Source organism: Protopterus annectens, chromosome 8.part0 (genome assembly GCF_019279795.1).
Source record: "Protopterus annectens isolate FY-2018-M chromosome 8.part0, PAN1.0, whole genome shotgun sequence".
NCBI lineage: Eukaryota > Metazoa > Chordata > Ceratodontiformes > Protopteridae > Protopterus > Protopterus annectens.
In genome coordinates this window covers 874,537,872-874,559,076 of record NC_056741.1, presented here as the reverse complement: position 1 = coordinate 874,559,076, position 21,205 = coordinate 874,537,872, and the positions used below count along the sequence as shown (strand labels likewise).

Here is a 21,205-nt window from a genome sequence, read left to right as displayed (position 1 = left end):
GATATCATTAAATGTGTCAAACATCGTCTACACGAAAATTTCCAACAGCCTATTTGTCACTTCTTCGAATTATTGTATTCTATCACATATGTATTATTTTTACTTCCTTCAATGATTTGATTGTATTTCTTTGAATGATGGTATTCTACCTCTTTTCCTTGTATTGTACTCTCAGCCTGCTGTACGTTGACTAAATTGCTTTGTGCATTTTTGTTTTGTTATTGTCACTGGAGCTTTTCTCCCCGGGCCTCCACTGAAAATGGGCTCTTCTTGGCCCAGTGGACTTCCCCAGTCATCAAAGATTACAGACTTTTTCTTAAGTTTAAAACTAATCTGACAGTTCACCACCAAGCAAATGTTAGATGTAGCTGTACATTATGGGGATCCTTTGCACACAGTTTGTTAATCAAAACGCATATTAACCATTGCTACTAAATTTAGGGTACTGGAGCTTTTCTCACCAGGCCTCGGTGAAAATGGGTACCTCGTGACCCAGACTTTCCCGGTAAACAAATGCCAAAGAAGTACTGTGAAAATTCAGTTGTACTTACGTGATTGGGCACTCTTTTTCTTAAAACACTATAATATTTTTATATCATTAAATAACAAAATATTGACAAAAATACTTTGGTCCAGTCAAATAAAAAAGTTAGAGTCTGTTCCCGTAAATCTCTGCTTTGAAAAGACAAAAGTTTGCACACTTATTTTGAAACTGCTATTTCTTCTGTGCATAATATAAGCTTATCTTACTTTCATAACTGAATGAATTTTACAATATTCAGTTACCTACCAAAACCATTTTACACGTACACTAAAACTATACGAGGCTGTGTCTGAAATTGGACTTGTGTACTAGTGCACTTAATTAGATCATAGCTCTTAACCTTCCATCTCCTAAATGAAGAACACTGCCTCTCGAAATGTGGAATACTTTCTTACCGCTTACCAAGAGCTTCAACCGAGAAGGCTGTATGATGGTTACACTATTACTACCTTATACTTACATCGGTTATAAAAATGCCTGAGACTGAATGTGTAGCAGACTCTTTTCATGTGGAAGTTTCAGGAACATGCACTTTGTAAGATCCAAAAGGAGGAACGTTCCTCGTAATGAAGTATACTTGAGAGGTGTGAATAAGTATGATCAGTGCATAGTTTTCTGAAAATGAACAAGAACCTGTTACAGAACTTTATTTGAATATGCAGAAATCGAATAAGACAAAATCCAGTATAGCCTTCAAAATCAAGAGAGCAGCTAAAAGTTAACGTCAATAACAATGTGGGACTTAAACAGCATTCGGTTATATTTATCTTGCATCCGTTATACTGCTCACAGCTTGAGGTTGACACCACAGAAGACTACAACCGACGAAAACAGAGTCTGCGCAGATCAGCATATTGTTGAACCGGAAACGGAAACTGTTTGCTCCTGTTGTGTATACTTTTTTTCTGTGGTTAATTTATTTTTTTTCGAGAACCGTAGGAATCTGCGTAATTTCATCTAGGCATTGTTTTTGGGGGGGTTCGTCATGGTGAGTATAACTGGGCGAAGCATACAGGGAGCTTAGAGTTTGAGTTGTCAGTTTATTGAATCACTTATGGATCGGCAAAGCCTCTGTTATATAAATATTATTGGTTTCATGTAGAAGAATAACATAGTATGACTATCAAGATATGATCAAACTTGAGCGTTACTTTCTTTTGTAAACGGTTGTGAGAAAGCCGTGGCATTATGTGATGAGCTTATTTTCTTTAATATCTCTTTTGTAATAGTGTTTATATTTTTAACTCTTGAATCCCAGATCAGGGACCTTGAAAATATGAATAATGACATAAAAGTTGCAATATATGCTGTAGTTGTCAAGGCTGTTCATGTGTTTATAGATTGGATCAGCTGTTATTACTACTTGCTATTCTTTTGCCAGTTTGCTGGAACAGACCGGGGTGAACTTCCTGTCACGCATCCTCTGTGACTGTGAGCAAGTTTTGTGGAACGTTGGCTAGGCAGAGACAGCAGAGCATGATGAGTGTTGTATAGTTAACTTTCTACCTAAATAGGGTGTGTGCACATATGTCATCCATACTTCTAGGTTGACTTTTTGTAAGTAATTACACGATTATGTTATCGTGTGAGATGATCTTTTTTTTCTAAGCTTTAGGGCATGGAAGGCAGACTATGAGGAGTGTCCATATCTACGTGTTTGTGGCTGCAGATAATTTTCCTGAAGTTTTATTTTGTTAGACAAGTGTAGGATAGCTAGTGGAACTGATATCTGGAGGGTCAGTTGAAGCCTTGCATTCGATTTTATCATTTGTTGCAGTTAAATGTTGCAGAGGTGGAAACTTGAAGATTATTGTTTGCCAGACTGTTTATTGACTGTTTGATTTTTAATTTGGCAGGCCGTACTGGGCGCTTGGCTATTTCTCAAGGTGCTGCATACACTGACACTGACTGTGGGAACGTGTAACCAGTAATGTATGACAGGGTGGGTGGGTGTTACAGGGAAATAATAGACTGTCCAGGGGGCATGTGGTGTCAAGTCCCTCTTCATTTCTGGAATGTCTGTTATTTTGCTATTATGCTTACCCTGGAGAGTATTATTGTACTTAGAAAATGGATTCTTGTGTTTACTATTATATTGTTGTTTGCTGGTATGCCTTTTTCTATGTTTTTTCCTGTTTTGATTAAGGAAAAATAAGATTAGGCAGCAGAAAGGGTTGCTGGCAAACTTAGGGAGCATATAATGAGAAAAATAATGAGAGATCCTGTAGAGGTATTACAGATATTCCGGAAAGTAGATAAATGTGGAAGTCAAAGAGCACAAATGGAAACAATTGTGGAATACTTAAGTATACCAAGCTTATAGGTAAATGAGGCTCAACAGTTAAAATAGAAGGAGATGAGAGAAAAAAAACTGTTTTGTATAATCAGTCTGCAGGAAGGTCTCCCAGGAGTGAGATGGTATTCCTGTGAAAGTTTGCAAGTTAGGAGGGAAGAAAGTAATAACTGAAAGATTTTTGTTTTGCGTACTTTAAAAGGAGGCAAAGCACCAACATCCTGGAAGAAAGCAGTGGTGGCTGTAATACCTAAAGACGGTAAAAACCCATCAGTCCCAGCTTCATATAGGCCCATTTCAATGTTAAACCATGAATCTAATGTGTTTATGTCTATAATAGATAAGACTGGCAAAAGTGTTGCCAGAATTGATAGATGTGGATCAGTGTTGTTTTGTGGAAAGGAGGCAAACATTTGACAACATTAATAAAACAATGATCCAGAGGAAAGCGGCATGTAAGAAAACACCGCTGTTATTGATGGGTCTTGATGCAGAGTAAGCTGAGATTTTGTGAGTAAAATAATGGAAATGTTTGCATTCCCTGATAGAATAATGAGATTAATTAGGATGTTATATGAGGGGTCGGAGGCAAAAATTGAAGTGGGAGGGTTCCTCTCTGAGTTGTGTCAGAACAGAGAAACCAGACATGGGTGTCCTCTTTATTTGCTTAACATTTAGAGCCATTGGCAAAGAAATTCAAGGATATAATCTGTATGGTAATCGAGAAAACTTGATTTTATTTGCAGACAATATTATTTTGTTACTGATAAAACCAGAAAAAGAACTTCTTGGTGTTGTGGAAATTTTGAGATAGTTTCAAGTCTTTTCTGGATGTAAAATTAATGATAAAACAAAAGCTGTAGCTGTGAACTCTGTACCCACACTTGCATTGGTTCAGCAATACCCATATTTACGGGGATGTGATAAAATGAAGTATTTGGGAGTATGGATTAAAAAGGATTCTGTTATGGCAACTAAGGATATGTGGGAGGATACTAAACAAAAGATAGTACAAAAACTGAGGAATTGGAGGATCTTGTTTGTGGGTATGTATAGCAAGATACAAGCAGTGAAAATGTTTTTAGTCCCTTTAGTTTTTTTATTTAATACTGGTCAGGCATTTTTTATCAACCAGAGGAAAAGCTGTGGACAGTAGTTAATAAAGAGGTGAAAGATTTTTATCTGGGAGGGGAAGAGGGCAAGGGTCAGTTGGGATAAGTCGAACCTTCCAATAGGACAAGGTGTTTTAGGATTACCTGATTTGAAGGAATGTTTTAGAGCTACACAGTTAAGGCTCATATAGATACAAGCAGAAGTGGAAAGAAATGATGAAAAATTAAGGCTTGTATCAGTAGCTAGCGCAAACAGAACACTATAATTTAGTGTGGAAAGGGATGATGGTGATGAAGCAGGGGAGAAATTCCTGAAATAATGAGAGATTGGGATTTTGGATGCAGACCCTTAAGGAGAAAAATAACAGCCATAGAGAATATTATATTCGTAATGTAGCAGAAAGTATTCTGAGAATTAAGACAACATGAGAATGGAGAGAGAAAACATTTTGCTGATAATGATGACTGCAAATAGTCCATACAATAGACAAGAGGGGGCTAGTTTACTGGGGTACACTGGCAAAGGATCCAAGTTATTGGGAGCAAGTAACTAGAGAGAAAAAGGTTGTAAAATGGGATGAGGCCAAGAAGACATTTGGACTGCAGGCTGGAGACTGCCTTCCCTGTCAGGGATTGATATCACAAGAGTATAGGCAAAAAGAAAGGTGTAGCGAATTCCAAAGTGAAAGATGGTGGAGTTTTTAGTTGAATCTAGAACAGATGGTGGTGTTAAAAAGGGTTAATTAATAAGGCGTGTAAAATATTGCACAGTAACTATTGGAATCTGAGAGGAGGTTAGAAAGTATTGGGAAGAGGGTTTGGATATGCAATTCACAAGGAAGCAATGAGAGGATGTGTGTGGCTCCCAAATGTGCATCTAAGTCTGGAAGATTTAGGATTTTTGTCTGAAAGTGTTTGCATAGGTAGTTTATATCCCCAAAAAAATTTCCTCCGGTAAATGGCAAATGTTGGAGGTGTGGTGGGGAAGAAAGAGGTAACTGGGCACATATGTTTTGGATGTGTAATGAGTTGGCTGACTTTAAAAATTCCCTACAGAGTACTCTGAAATATTGGGTAAGTGAATTGGTGAAGTGGGATCTTTAGAAAAGGGGTAGGAGCGAATTACATAGGAAAAAACATGTGGGGACAATACATGCAAGATAATATTTTGGAGGAGGACTGAGGTTTTAGGGAAGGCAGAAACTGATCGATTTATGTAATGTTGGCTTGATGGTAATTATTCGAAATATTCTATGTGAGGTATAATGTTTGCAACTAGAAACATGTTAATATCAACCTGTTTTGAAACAATGTCATATATATGTAATCTTACCTTGTAGTTATGCTTGCAAATTATCATGCTTCATAAGTACTACATGTACATGAAAACTAGTGTCAGTAGTGGTTATGTCTGAAATTCTCAAGCTGTATGGTACAATTTTTTTTCTTGCTTATCTAGTAAACTGTAATGGAACTTTTCTCTCTGGGCCTCCTCTGAAAATTGGCTACTAGCCCAGCCTGACCTCCCTGGTAAACAAATGTAAAATAAATAAATACATTTTTTTGTTGTTGTTTTAAGTATATGTTTGCCTGTGTTTTAAACAATAATTCAGTAAATGCGATACAGAAAATGCTTGCCCAATGTAAGTCAGTAAGTAATCTGGTAATTGTGGCAGTTGTACTATGTAGTCCTCATTCTTGCTAGCAGCCCTTTTCATTGATTGATTACACTTTTATGGTTGAGTTTTAGGTTCATTGTTATGGGTTAGAGATTTAAAGTTGGAGTTGTAGGTTTAGGGATAGGGTTCGTATTTTAAGAATTTAGATTACAATTTTAGGGCTACAATTTCAGGGTTACAGTCTTATGGTTCATTTTTAGAGGCAAACCTAGAGTTATTTGGGTTATGGTAAGGGTTTTGGGTTTAGGGTTAGTTTAAATAGTTTTATGATTAGGGTTTTAGATTCAGGAGAACTTTGTTACTTGGACCATAACACTGAAATCTACCACCTTTTTTATTTATACCAGGCAGATATGACAGATTTGGTCAGAGTCTCTGAGAAAACGAATGCCATCCAGTTATGTCTGTCCACTTTCAGTATTGCCAAAAATAGTATTTTTTTATGTGTTATGGCGATGTTTTGTTATTCAGATGATTGCACCATTTCTTTTAAGTATAAAAGTGTTAATTGTGTATTATTTGATTTCAGAGTATTAAGCATTGTAGGTAATGTAAAATAAGTCCATATATCGTTTTGTTACACAAAAGTAATAATCATGTAGATCTTTGATATAATTTTATAACATGTTTAACTTTGTTGGTATGTTACTAGCTTATATTTTCTTTAATTGTGGAAAGAGGAAGTTGTAGGTATGTAGTTATAATTTTATCGTACTATTTCTGTAGTTTGTTTTGCTTAGTTTATGTTGTGCTGTTTGCTTCTTGTGTTTAATGTGAGAAATGGTTTGTATGGAAGATTTAAGGCAAAAAACAGCTGTTTTAATTCAGTTTAAAATATTTTCTCACATTTCAGTCTACTGTGACTCACAGATACTGACTGACAAAAAACAGGAATATGATGACGAGTAGTGGCAAGTAAATAATCAAGATGAGGAGACATAAATATCCGTTGCACTTTGTTTCATGAGTACATATACTGTTTTCCAGGAAAAATGGCCTTAAAATGTTGACAGTATGAGTCATTTTAGTAACAACTTTAAAAACTGGGAACGCATATATAAGCAATAATGTTCCCACTCTTCATTTTAAATTGGTTAGACTGATTGCATGCTTGTTTCCTTTTATTTACATGTTTTTCTGCTGTATATATATATTTTTGTGGTTTATTATCATTTTAGTATGCATTTCTTTAGGTGCAGAATTTCACTTGTATATACTATATCTTTAAGTTTATTTTTTAAGTTGATATGACTGATTTTGTCATGTTGCTGTGGGGATTTTTGTTTTTTTCTTCCTGTGTATTTTAGTTACATGTTGTCTTTGCCTACAATTTTTCATCTCCTGTGTTTGTGTTTCTTGCTTACACTTTCATCATGATGCATTTTAATTTTCATTTTTTAGGTGTTGTACTTGTATATGAGTTTTTGATGCTTTTATTAGTGTAAAACTGTGTGTTTAATTTGAGTCACTGCCCTGATTTTTCTTTTTATTTCATTTTTATGTAGATTTAGTAGTGTATTGAGAGAGTGTTTTGAGGGTTTGGAGTTCTTTTTTTTTTTTATAGTTCGTGGGGGAATACTAGGCTGTCAGTTTACAGACTGTTATAAGCCTAGCCAATAACCAGAGATCAGATTCAAACAATGTAGTTTGTACCTGAAAGGTGAAGACTTTAACCGTTATGCCAGCCCTGTCCCCCAGTTGGTTTGTTTTTTGATTTGGAATAAGGTCTGTATTTGGTGGTTTATCTCTGCTAAATGAAGTAGCCCTGTCCCCCACTTGGTTTGTTTTTTGATTTGGAATAAGGTCTTTATTTGGTGGTTTATCTCTGCTAAATGAATTTTCAGGATGGTGATAAGTATATTTTACTACAGTTTGTATTTCTGGGAGATATTTTTTATGCTGAAATTACAGACATGTTATTGACTAAGTTTTTTCATTCAAATCTGGAGCACTAGTTTGGCCATTTTGTAGGGTCAGGTAATCTATGGAACTTTTCCATGATGAGTGCTGTGAGATCTTCAGTCTGAGATGACTACAGTTTAATGTCTTGCCTAAATGATTGCAGTTCAGGAATTCAGTGTCATCCTCATGTTGCACTGCAACGTCTGTATTGAAAAATTAATTTGACACACAGATTGGGATATTGACTACAACGTTTTGATTGTCTACATATCAGAAGTGTGTATGCTTGTCAGAAAAAGGGCCCGGTAACTCTTTTTTGCAGAAGAAGAGAAAATAGTTCAGTTGTTGCCCCCAGTTGTGTGATAGTGATATAAAATACAGACAAAAAAGCATATTCCTTTTTGATTTGCTACTGAAGATATTAGCTTAGTGTACTTGAAATGAGGAGAGGTGTTACAAGAACAGAAATATTTTTGTGGTCTACTTTGGTTGCTTAAAGAGTCCTTGATAACATGTCTGTCTGGTGACTGTTAGGTGCACTGAATACACAGACAAACCTCAGAGGTAATTGCATTGGAGTGGGATGTTGGTGAGAAGCAGTAAGGATGCACTGGGATTGACAGAGTACAGAAATAGTTATCAATTGAGGAAGTAGAAGCAGTTTGTTTGAATGGTTTAAGGTGGCCATAGTGTACAGATTTGTAATTTTACTGATTTGTGATATTTATCATTTGGCGCTGTTCTGATTGTGAAATTATGAGTAATATAATCAGAATAAGATTAGCTGTGCAACAGAGTGACATTTTCTGAAATATGCTTAACACACTAGCTATATTTATTTTCTCTGGTTGTTGAGTTGCTGTTGCAGTTGGTTATCTTGATTTGTCGACTTATCTTTAATCAACCTTAGGCAGAAGCAGTTTGTTTGAATGGTTTAAGGTGGCCATAGTGTACAGATTTGTAATTTTACTGATTTGTGATATTTATGATTTGGCGCTGTTCTGATTGTGAAATTATGAGTAATATAATCAGAATAAGATTAGCTGTGCAACAGAGTGACATTTTCTGAAATATGCTTAACACACTAGCTATATTTATTTTCTCTGGTTGTTGAGTTGCTGTTGCAGTTGGTTATCTTGATTTGTCGACTTATCTTTAATCAACCTTAGGCAGAGAAAGACACTGACAAGAGTTAACAGGCAAAGTTGTGCAACTGTGGCACACTTCGCATTTGACAGAATGCTTTTTTTTAATTTTTTTACTCCCATTCTGACACTCTTGAGAGAAGTTCCATTGCACCACTTCCTTTTCTGTGTCTGTCTGCACTCCAGTCAACCCCTATTTCATTAACCAAATTTCAGCCAAGGCAAGTGAGGATCTTAAGGACATCCGGGGGGGGGGGGGCTCATGCTGTCCATCTTCAAGTCTGGGGAATTCTACACCTTTTGTCCTCTTTTTCTCCCTTCCCTTGCAGATCTTGTGGTTACGTCCATGGGGTTGGGTATACAGTGGAGATGTGCAGCATATGGGCCCACCTTCATGAAAGCTCAACCAGATCTCCCCCCTTCAGACCATGCCTCCCAACAGCAACCTCCCCGGGGATCATTGCAGGAGATGCCCACAGGACCACCCACTCACCCAGGGATGGTGACACCCATTCCTTCTTGCTGCTTTGCCAGTTACTTGAGCTGCTAATCAAACCTAGGTTAACTGGGCCATAGTTGGGGCTTTATCCCTGTAAGCCACTGGAATGACAAGTGCTCTATTTTGGCTGACCAAACAAAAAAAAAAAAAAAAAAAAGAGCCGTGTTCCATAAGGAATATGCACATTAAATGATCTGTAGACTGTTAAGAAGAGACCGTCTTCGATAAACCACCACTTCTGAGAAGTCATTTCAGAACTTTCTTGCAAATAAGTATCAGCCTGGGTCTGTGCAGCAGAGATATTGCAGTCCAGCTTTATTACATTCATTACTGAGGTAGGCAGACGGACAGACTGGCAGGCAGTACACTGGATGTCTTGTGGCTGTATTGTAGCAAGGACTTTGATGCTTGTTGTCTCAGAAGTTTGGTGAGGAAATTTAAAGGGTTTGGAAATGGGACTCAGAATGGTGTTGTGGGAAAGAAACTGGTTACCCTCTCAGCGTCTCATAGGGTGCTGTCAGCTCCACCCCCTTTGGCCCACGTGTCCTTGAATCCAGACCTTCATTTAGGAAATATTCATGGAATCTGCTTTGTGGGTGGTTGAGAAGGTCCCCAAGTCTTACTTTCTGTATAGTGGCACTAAGGGCCTCTCTTTTTAAGCTGACCTTTGGATTGATATGTCCATCCGCCAGTTTATTGTCCCTGGCTTATTTGTTACGTGCAAATTATCCATTTTACCTTTACCATTGGGTTCATACTTTTTTGTTTTATTTAATTTTAGTGAAATATTTGTTAATACTGCTTTTGTATTTGTGCTTTTTTTGTTACACTGCTTGGGCACAAGCACTTTAATTAAGTTGAAGTTAGTCAAGTAGAAATCATGAGTGGCAGAAATCATGAGTGGCGTTTAGGGGGGTGCTGTCAAATCCAGCCAAAGCATTTAAAAACGAGTGTTGCATCAGCTGGCAAAGTGCCTTAGTTGTCAGTCTGTCTTCTCAGTTTACTGTAATAATTACTGCTATATTAACAATCAGTTAACCAGAACTCCAGCAACCAGAAAAAAAATTGAAGAACTTCAGTACAATTTTCATGTGTTGCATTTGCCCCCCCCCCCCCCAGCACAGAAACATACCGTATGTTTTTAGAGTTTTAAAAAGGAAGATAGGAATACATTCCCACTCTCCCCAACCTGAGAACAAGTCAAACCAAACAGTTAGTATAGGGTACAGTATTAGTCTGGCCTTTTTTAACAGTAACTCTCAATCAAACAGAAACTACAGTTACCCGTCATTTACCAATCCCCATAGGTGCTGGTTAACTGAGAGTTTACTGTATCTGATACAGCTCAATTTGCAGTGTGTGAACTGTGTTATTTACTGCTCAAATTGTAATATCAGGAAATCCAGTAGTACCTAGCAGTTATCAAGATAAAAATGCCACATTATCAAATTTCATTGCTGTATTACTAGGTATGTGTATTAAAGTAAGCCTCTGTATGGTCCACAGAAAAGATTTTCATGGATGGGGAAATAACTTTCCATTGATGTATCACTGTTCTTTATTCTTGTTCATAGAATTGATTTTAGTTAGGACCAGTTCAGCTAGTTTACCAATGGACTGTAAATGACAAAGGTAGTGAGAATAATTCGTCAGCCAGTACAAACGTTCTGCATAGTTCCTGAATACGGGGTAGTGATGTATATTCTTTCTGTCATGATTGTTGGTGTGTACAGCCATATGCAGTTATGTAACCAGCTAGAATAATAAAATGAGATGCATCACAATTTCTAGGCTTAATGTGCTGCAGAGGTGGACTTGGCATAACCTCTGTGTAGTCTGAGAGGGGCTCATCTAAATAAATTCAGATGACACGGGTGTACCAGGAGGTAGAAAAACGCATTTTGTGGGAAGAGATTGAGCATTTACTACAAAGGTTTTTGTACCTGTGGCTTGTTTCCGAGTCTACTGATCTATGCCTTTTCACTTGCTTTATTAAATATGGCTTGTGCTTTAGTCTTATATTCACTCGCACAATTGGTACTTTGTTCATGAAAATTGGAATTGTTTTAATGCTGTTTCTCTTTAGTGATGATGTTCTTTTTGTCCAGTATCACTACTGTGCTGCCTTTATCAGTGGGTTTTACTCCTTTTTTTTTAAGTTTTGAAAGCCTAATATTCCACCACTAACAAACTTGTACTATTCCTTAAAGTTCGTATTTTCAATATTATTAATAAATGTTATGGATTAAAGTTAGGTGATGCATATTTTTTAAATTTTCAGAAATTGCTGTCTGTACTTGAATATTGTCTTAATTTTAAGTGATAAATTCAAGGGGCTTGGTGTCATGGAATTCTTTATGATGTGTAACAGGAGAAAACATGTATAATCCATATCTGTAGTATACCTTTTTACAGCCAAATCACAGAAACAACTTCTACATGGTTTATTTCCATTGAATGGTAAATAGTTTTTGCTACACATTTATACCAGTGCTCATACCCCTGAGTAGGCTTTGTTTCACATGTGCTGATTGTTACTTCATTTTATTTTGAGGCAATAAAAAGTCTTCATTGTTTTCATAGCTATTAGGTGGACTGTAGTAACATTTAGATCTCATAAAGGAAGCCATGACAGCTGTGCAGTAAAGTAAACTTATTTACCATAATGCATGAGTGTAATCATTTATGCATATGTTTCCATGTGCATCAAGTTGAAACTGTATCGTCTTCCCAGGAAATTAGGTGATCAGTGGACTTATCACTGCAGTGATATGACTTTTCATCATTTATTGGTCTAAGTAACATGATTTGATGGTATGAAATATGGGTACTTGCCTATTGGTGCAACCACAGCTATTCTGCACTGACGGCATTCTCGGCAACATTCTGTTCTTAACTGAAACATCATGCTGTCTAGAATGCCGTCAATGCATTCATACGTATTATCGCAACTATGTGAAAAACAGTAACAGCTCATCTACAAGCAGTTCTCCTGCCGGAATGTCAGATATATAACAACTAGAGATATGCATGGCAGAAATTAGTTGTTGTCTGCAGTTTTAAAACAAAAGTAGGCAGCAGTTGTCATATGTGTCATGTCACATGAAGTAAACACAAGCAAAGCGAAATACATTGCAATTTAAAAAAAAGTAAAGGTAGTTAAATGACTGTAATGCGACCACAGTGTATTACACACATTCACTAGACATCTGCTTTTCATAAGTTAAGGCACACCTTTTCTAATTGGAATATTATGTATAAAAAAGAAGTTACAACACTTTTAATTTATGTAAATAGTTTTAATGAAACTATTATATATATATATATAAATGACAGTATTATAATAGTAAGTAAGTTATTGCTTGGCTATCTGAATTTTTTGTGGTGGAAATTTAACAGCTATCGCTGTTAGAATTGATTGAAATTAATTCTTATTTCACTAATCTTGTTTGTACTGCTGGAATTGTCAGGGTTTCACAGGTGGGTGTAGCACTTTATGTATAGAAATACAAGTTATGTTTATTTTACTTTATTTTTACTTGTTACCTTCCTATTAATTTTGTACTTAGCGCAATTGACTTTTAAATTTGACAGAATTTGCGGCATTCTTGGCAACGTTCCATTAAGACTAAACTAGCTTCCTGCCAAGAATACTGCAAATTCTGTGGTTGCGATAATGCGCAAGTACCAAAATTATGTATAGTCTAGTTTTTAATGTTGTATTAGCCTGATTTACTTTGCTGAAGACCTGGTTTAGATTTTACACATCGATCCTCGGCTGGGGTGCCTTCTGTGCGGAGTCTGCATGTCCTCCCTGTGGTCACGTGGGTTTCCTCCGGGTGCTCCGGTTTCCTCCCACATCCCAAAGACATGCTGCAGGTGGATTGGACCCTCTAAATTGGCCCTAGGTGTGAGTGCGTGTGTGCCTTCTGTGGAAGGTTGGGCGCTGGGCTGGCAACTCGACACTGTAAAACTCCACTGCCAATCATGAGCGGACAGATGATCCGCTGTGGTGACCCCTAACTGGGAAAAGCCGAAAGAAGAAGAAGAATCATTTGCTAATATAAGATGCAAGTTTTTTACATTATATTTATACTGCAGAGTCTGTATTTAGAGGTTGACATAATTTAGTTGCCTCAGAAAGCAGTGTTTAATAGCTACCCAAAATGCTGTAGGTGATTCTGCTGACTGCCATTGAGCACTGCATTGGCAGGGAATTAACTTGCAGTAATAAATGGAATGAGTGTTCAGGTGAGGTGGCATCTGTGGTAGGAGTCGCTTCCCTTTAAATTGCAACATTATGCTGACTGTGTGTTTCATGGTCCACTTGCGGGTTAGCCTACTCTTTTTCTTTTTGGAGAGGAAAACAAAATGGCTAACATTTTTTTGCCATCTCTTTAAATTTTTTTGTTAATTTGGATGCTGTTCTTATGAGTTATTAAGGAACTTGTAGATTAGAGGCAGTTTCTGCCAGTAGGGTTAAACGAATGAATTTAAACATGTTATAATAATGTTTAATTAGGAAAGTTGTATTTTAGCATTTCATTTCAGTATAATTTCAGAGAAAGAGGTTTAAACAAACAAAAAAATCAAATACCTCCCTTCCACTTGGTGAAATTTCTGTTAAGTGTTCTCAGTTACTAAAAATTGCATGACAGGAAAATTTCACTTGGCTGATATCACATCATCTGTTTGTCTCCATCATTTTTACAAACTTCTAGGACATGTACTGTGAGTAAACTGGTTCCATTTTAAAATATGCCCACGTTTCTATCAGATTTTCACCCAGCTGTAGTTTCTTGACTCACCATTGCTTTTACCTTAATGGTGTGGGATGGCAGAGTATAACAGATTAAATAATAAAACAGCTGTAACCCCACTACACAAAACTGTCAGTGTTTACTTTAGTCAATGTATTATGTAAGAAATGAAAGGACTGTAATACTGGAAATAACTGGAAGAAACTGCAATGAGTCTAGAATGAATGTCTTTAACTTGTAATTACTCAGAACTGTGCTGAACAGGTGCCAGTCTCTCTCCTTTGTGTGCCACAAATCGTCTTGTACCTTTCAGAATAAAAGTCTGCATGCAATTTTTAGAGTTAAGAATGTCTGTAGCTTCTGTACTCATTATGCTATTTGTACTCAGAATTATTCTTATGCACTGAAATCTCGAATGTTTGTACTGAACTTCTGTGGACTACACTGCTATGACTTTGTGTATCCTTCTGAAGTATTTCTCCTTATAATACCAGAACCCTTGAAACCTAATCTAACAGTTTATGCTTTATATTTCTGTGCCATAGCTGTTAGTCTGTAGTATTAGAACCTTTTTCTAATAATATGTGGTACCCAGGGATAAATCAGTGGTCAATAAGGGGTTAAAAAGCAAGTCTACATTTTCTTTGCCCTAACCACTACCTTACTTCAGTATGTGTATTTTCATTAAACCTGCATGTAGTACAGACCCCAGATAATTTTCCTGAACATTTTCTTCCAGAAGTACTTAATTAAAATGTACTTGGCTGAAGGATTGCTGAATCCCACAGGCTTAAGTTTTCCTTCTTAAAGTTCAAATGTAATTGTTATTTTTCTACTCATCATTTTATTTTTATTTTAAATTTGTTTACTGGGGAGGTCCGACTAGGCTAGTAGCCTGTTTTCATCGAAGGCCTGGGGAGAAAAGCTCCATTACAGTTTACTAGATAAACAAGAAGAAAAATTGTACTACATAGCTTGATAATTTTAGACATAACCACTATTGACACTAGTTTTCAAGTACATGTAGTACTTATGAAGCATGATAATTTGCAAGCATAACTACAAGGTAAGATTACATACATACATATTACATTGTTTCAACACAGGTTGCTTTTAACATGTTCCCAGTTACAAACATTATACATCACATGTTATTTCGAATAATTACCATCGATGCAACATTACATAAATCAATAATTTTCTGCCTTCCCGATCCTGTTAGCCATAAGGAGGACATAATATCAGGTGTAACTACTTGTCCTAACATTGAATCATCTGCAGTCACATTTGGACTATTCTCTAAATATGTAAAATTAAATACTTAAAATCCCAGATGTGAAATTATTAATTATTAAATACTTTTAAGTATCAGATATGAAATTCTTCCCTTTATTGCTGACCACTACAAATGACTGTTCTCAGACTACAGACTTCTCCTTGCATACATTGCTGTATCTCCAAAATGGTTTGTTTATTTTAATGAAATTTTGATGGTATATTTCTGAGATGATTGCCTATACAGCACATTTAATTACCTTGTGTTTTTATCAGCTGCAGAAACAAAAGAGAAGCGGTATGTTGTCACGTCTGTGCCACAGCATATAAGAACACAGTATAATTTCCCCTTTATTGCATAGTTACTCTTTTTAGGTTGAAGTCACACCGTGTGTTTATATTTTTGATAACTTTTGTAATTATTACTCAAGTACTCCCAACACATTTTTATTTGAAATGGCTTTGACAGTATGTAGTTTGGCCATTTGAAATGACCATTCTGACCTGCATTTGACCATACCTACAGATGTTGTTATCTCTGTATTACAACAAGGTGTTCTTAAAAAATGCAGGGAAAGACCTTTGTAAAGTCAACCTTATACAATACATTGTTTAGCTATTAGCCATTAGTGCAAGGAGACAAAGGAATCACATGTATGTGCTTGTTAGAACTCGCAAAATATATGTATATTGCTGTAACCTGTAAAATAACAGAAAATATCTCTTGTTGTGAGATGTGTATTTCAGTTCTGAGTTTTGTGAAAATACAGTAACAGTATAACTCAGATATATAATGAGTTTGTCAGCCTAAAGTACGTCTTTTGTATTTGCTTGTTGTGAACTGAGTAGCAGAAAAACAAAACAGTGAAATGGCAATGAAGGCCTTTGGTGGCACATAGCAGTATAGTGCCAGGTATTAAGGTGTGGGAAATCGTCATTTTGAGTCTGATCTACAGAATGTATTTGGTGATGATTTAAGATGCAAATACATGTACTCCAATTTGTGTTCATGTGATGTGCTTCACTCATCTAAAGTTGGGGGTTAAAAGTTAGCAGTCCTAAGTCCAGTGATAGAATACCCCACAGTCAACAGAAATGCATTTAATTTTTTTCTTCCGATGTAGCAGTATCCACTTCAGCTATATTGCAGACATTACTGTGAGCAGAATTCTTTTATTTTCTTGTAATTAAAACTATTTGCAATATAACGTACTACACTGTCTGTGAAATTCTGGAAAAACGACATTTTTTGTCTGTTTAAAAAGCAATTTTCAGTCCTTTTTGGGACTATACTTAAGACTACAATTTTATCATTCAAGGTTTTGTTCCAACCAAATACTGAATTTGACCTTGCCACATATTCACCCTCCGCACTGGGGGAGGTTTAGTCATTGCATGATTACAGTTTTAATTTATAGTCTGGTGAAACATAAGATTTTTGTCTTCTATATAATGATAGGTCAGTAAACATATACAAACGTAAAACAAAACTGTACAAAAAAACAACAGACAAAAAAGCAAAACCACACAGAGTTTGAAAACGTAAACAACTAAGCTCTTTAGTCATGAAATCCAAGGAACAACTTGAGAGTTAAAACAGTCACATACACAACCCACATATGAATCATGAGCCTACCAATCATTTCTGTCTATCACTTTATTTAAATATTTGAACAATGTAGTGACAGCAATCGAGTATCAGGCACTAACATACCAATATTATAAAAATATGGTATACATACTACAAAACACAATGTATACTGTAAACTTTTTTAAAAATGCAGTGAAATGTAAACATAAAAGTAATGCATGTATAAAACATATATAAAAGTAAATGTAGAAAGTGTTCAAAGACTGACACCTGTTCATTAAGTATACTTAGTAAACATAAAATGAAATGCCGCTTTATAAAATTCTTTTCATAAAATTCACTGCCGTTTCTTTCAAGACACTGGGGATGGAGGTATAATCATTCAAACTGGGCTCCTTGGCTGCATTGAGTCCCTGCTGCCACACTAATTCTGCTTACTCAAAAAATATTTCCACATCTCCTTGTCTATTTACTTGTATTTACTTTGGCTATAAATCACACTAGCATTACTTTTTTTTTGTAACATATAGTTAACCGAGAATTTTTCTGTCCCGAAGCATCTTACTAGTTTTCTCAACATAGTAGGTTGGGTATGAAATACATGGCTAGGTAACTCCCACTGAGGTCTGTCGTGGCCACAGGGAGGTGAAAAATGGAACATCTGGCACTATATATTGATCAACAGTGTAACATTTGCTGGTTGTAAAAACAGAAGTATTACGAGACTCATGGCATTTGTTTCAGAATTTGAATAATGTTGTGTTAAGTGAAGACATCACTGCTATTGACATTGTCAGTTTATTTTCTGTCATACCATACCACATGATGTAGGTTTGGAATACTGCCTGTATATGCTAAGTGAAGAATCAACATTTTCCAGCAATGTGTTGGATATAGTGTTAAGCATGTGCACCATTGTATGCTAATTTGGTTTTTATCATTCTAGAAGAAAATTATGCATTCACCTCAGAATTTTTTGATTTCTTTCATATTTATTATAGATTTTTGGACAGCATACTTATTTTGTAGAATGAAAGTGTGGAGCAGTTTTTAGCATTTGTTTATTACGCAAGTAGTACTGCAGACTTTTTGAGGTTTATGTTTTAGCATAATTTCGACAATATTGATCACTTGAATGTCACTATAGGGAAGGGTTAGGTTAATCAGTGGTTTACCTTTACATGTTGTTTTTTAAGGAAAGGTTTTCTGATTCCCATTTACACTTTCGGTTGTCACCACTGCCATCAAAAGTAAAGCTTAGTCAAGGGGCAAATGGTATGATTGTCTAGGCTGATTAGTGATGATTATATGTTAAAAAGTGAATTGGAGAATGTGATTGATGTGTTTACAGAGTATTATCCAGTCATTTATTGAATGAGATAAGAGGAAATATTCAGTGGCAAAGCTCTAAATTTCATCCACGTTTGGGTAGAGTTTTCTATTGGTACATCTAAACAAGAATGTAATGTAGTAGTCGAGCAGAGTAAAAGCTTGGCCATGGTAGTACCCTGTAATGCACCATTGGTCAGTGGTATACTTTAAAAAATTATTGAAAGTTGATTTTCACCCATTAATTAAAAGTTCAGTTAGGCAACCTTCCTCGGGTCAACTGCAGCAAACATTTTGTTTAATACGCAAGTAGTACTGCAGACTTTTTGATGTTTACAAAGAAGGAGATTGGGTAAAAAATGCAAGAAGGATGTCTAAATGTGGAAAATGTAAATGTGATTATATTAATAATGGCCCTTATGTCAGTGTGGAAGGGTATGACAGAAGCATGGAGTGCCCAGGTTTTTATAACTGGGACAGAGTATGGTTTATGTAGCCACTTGTATTTCTGTCCCAGCCTACTCTGTAGGGAAAACCAGTAGGAGGCTTTGGAACAGAATTTACAATCACATGTATGATACAAAAACAGGAAAATCAAGTAAGTAATGCCTTGTGTAGGTATTTTATTAAGTGTGATCAATTTAAGAGGTTTTTGTTATTTATTATAGGTAAGGTAATTAAGAGTGAAAGAGGGGGAGATGTGTAGAATTGTTTGGAGCTCAGAATCAGCACAGACAAGGAGCGTGGTTTGGATAATTGTATCCCAGTCTCCAGTGTTTTGAAACAAAGGGCAGTGAATTTTATGAATTGAATTTTATGCAGTGGCATCTTGTGTTGTTTTATGTTTAAGGAGTGTACTTGGTGAACAGGTCTTCTTTGGACACTTGCTACATTTATTTTTGTACATGTTTCATACATGCATTATACTTATTTTTGTTTACATTTCAATACATTTAACTGAATTTTTAAGTAAGTTTAAAGATGCATACATTGTATTTTGTAGTATTTATATTTTTATAATGTATGTGTGTCAACATCTATTTTATATTTTGTTGCTGTTATTTTAAATTGTTTAAATATTTAAAAAAACAAATTGATGTGATTGATTGGTATGCTCATGATTCATAAATAGGGTGTGTATGTGACTGTTTTAACTCTGAAGTCACTGGCATTTCAGAACAAAAGCACTTAGTTGATAAAGTTTTCAAGTTTTGAGTGGTTTTGCTTTTTTGTTTGCAAGTTCTTATGTATGTATGTATGTATGTATGTTTGTGTTGAAGACTGTGTGTTCCCTTTGCTATTAGTAAAACCTTCAGGACATTTTAAGAGGACTGTCCTAGAAAATGCAGCTTAAATGCTGCTCTTCAGAATTTCACTGCAGGACAGTGTTGAACTTGGCCAGGTCACAGTTTACCTCTCAAGGGGGAGTCTTCATCATGGCATGTTTGTAATATGAAACACACTGCATTTTCTGAAGTGTGTGTTAAGTTGACCACCCAAGAGACTGTAACAAACTGGTCAAGATACGGAGGTGGTCAACATAAGGAACTAGGCCTACTGTACTGATACGTACATGTCCTTTACTTTCTTGTACAACTTTTAATAGAGAATATCATACAAACACACATAATCAAAACACAGTAAAATCCTACATACAGTATCATACAAAATCAGTACATTTACTGTTCTCTCCTGGTTTAATCATTCTTTCTGAAAAAAGAGTAATTCTTGGTCTGTTTCTTATTCTTATCACAAAGGTAAGTGGAGAAAGCACTCTCAACGCTGCCTAAACTACTCAGCATACTTGGGCATTTTTCCACAGCAAATGACTTGAACTGCATTATCAGATGCCTGACATCCTCTTCTTTTGGAATCTCTGCAATTTCTGTGTCTTCATCTCTTGCTTCTTCCACTTCATCAGCTGTTTCAGGCACTTTTATGCTGGTCTGTACTTTGGTCAATATTGCTTGGAAAATTGCTCCCGAGTCAGGTTCATTACAGGTTGCCACCTCATCATCCATTGCAACAAAACCTTCAAAATCTACTCCTTTGAATTCTGCCATGGGAGATTGACTGTCTGATGGGGCTAAAAGATCGTGCTGTTGAGTTTTGACAAATCCGTCTTTCTTGAAACACTTTTGTATAATTTCTGGCTGAATTTTATTCCAAGTAGAACTGATCCAGAGGACAACATCTAGAGTGTTAACTGATGCAGCGGATGAAGTTGCTTCCACAGGCAGACCACAGGTTTGTGTTTTATTAATAACCCACTGCAGGAGCTGTGCTCCGTAGTGCATATTACATGTTTTAAGAGGTTGGATTTTTTAAATCGTGTTTGGAGGCAGAAATTTCAGTGTCACTTTTGTGACATGATTCACTTGCGGGTGGCCAGGACAGTTGTCTACTGTCAGTAGAATAGACCATTTCTTCTTCTTCATTTCTCAGTCGATACCCCTTACCCACTCCTCAAATCGGGCACCAGTCCTCCATTCTCTAGGTGACAGGGAGGTCTTCGGGCTTCAAGTTCTTGAATCCGCGTGGCTTTGTGGATTTACCAATCACCAAAAGCTTTAGTTTCTCTCCAGTTGAGCTAGCTCAAAGCAGAACAGTAAAATGTTCTTTGGAAAGTTTTCTGCTCTTACATTCGTCACCCTTCATGATGTGGCTACTGTCAGGCATTGCCTTGAAAAAGAGTCGGCATTCGTCGGTATTAAAGATGTCATCTTTGAATCCTCTGGCAAAGTCTGGGAACCTTTTGATGAGCTGTTCCACAACATCTACTGGAACTTCATTGGATTCACCACAGAAGACTTTCTGGGAGATCTCAAGATTCTTGTGTGTGTGTGTGTGTGTGTGTGTGTGTGTGTATATGTATATGTGTATACATATATGTATATATATATATATATATATATATATATATATATATATATATGTATGTATATGTGTATATATATATATATATATGTGTATATATATATATATATATATATATGTATATGTATATATATATATATATATATATATATATATATACACACACAAAAATATATATATGTAGATTATATATATATCT

General features: G+C 36.0%; 1 protein-coding gene across 4 annotated transcripts in view; it reads left to right on the top strand.

Moving 5' to 3' along the window:
- Positions 1-1,402: 1,402 nt before the first annotated feature.
- Positions 1,403-21,205, top strand: part of CXXC1 (CXXC finger protein 1) — a 1,961,705-nt gene continuing 1,941,902 nt past the window's right edge. For all 4 annotated transcript variants that reach the window (XM_044080389.1, XM_044080388.1, XM_044080386.1 and 1 more), the window contains exon 1: positions 1,403-1,532. In XM_044080389.1, the coding sequence (XP_043936324.1) occupies positions 1,530-1,532 (3 nt within the window). In that variant the 5' untranslated portion in view covers positions 1,403-1,529. The remainder of the gene's footprint in view (positions 1,533-21,205) is intronic.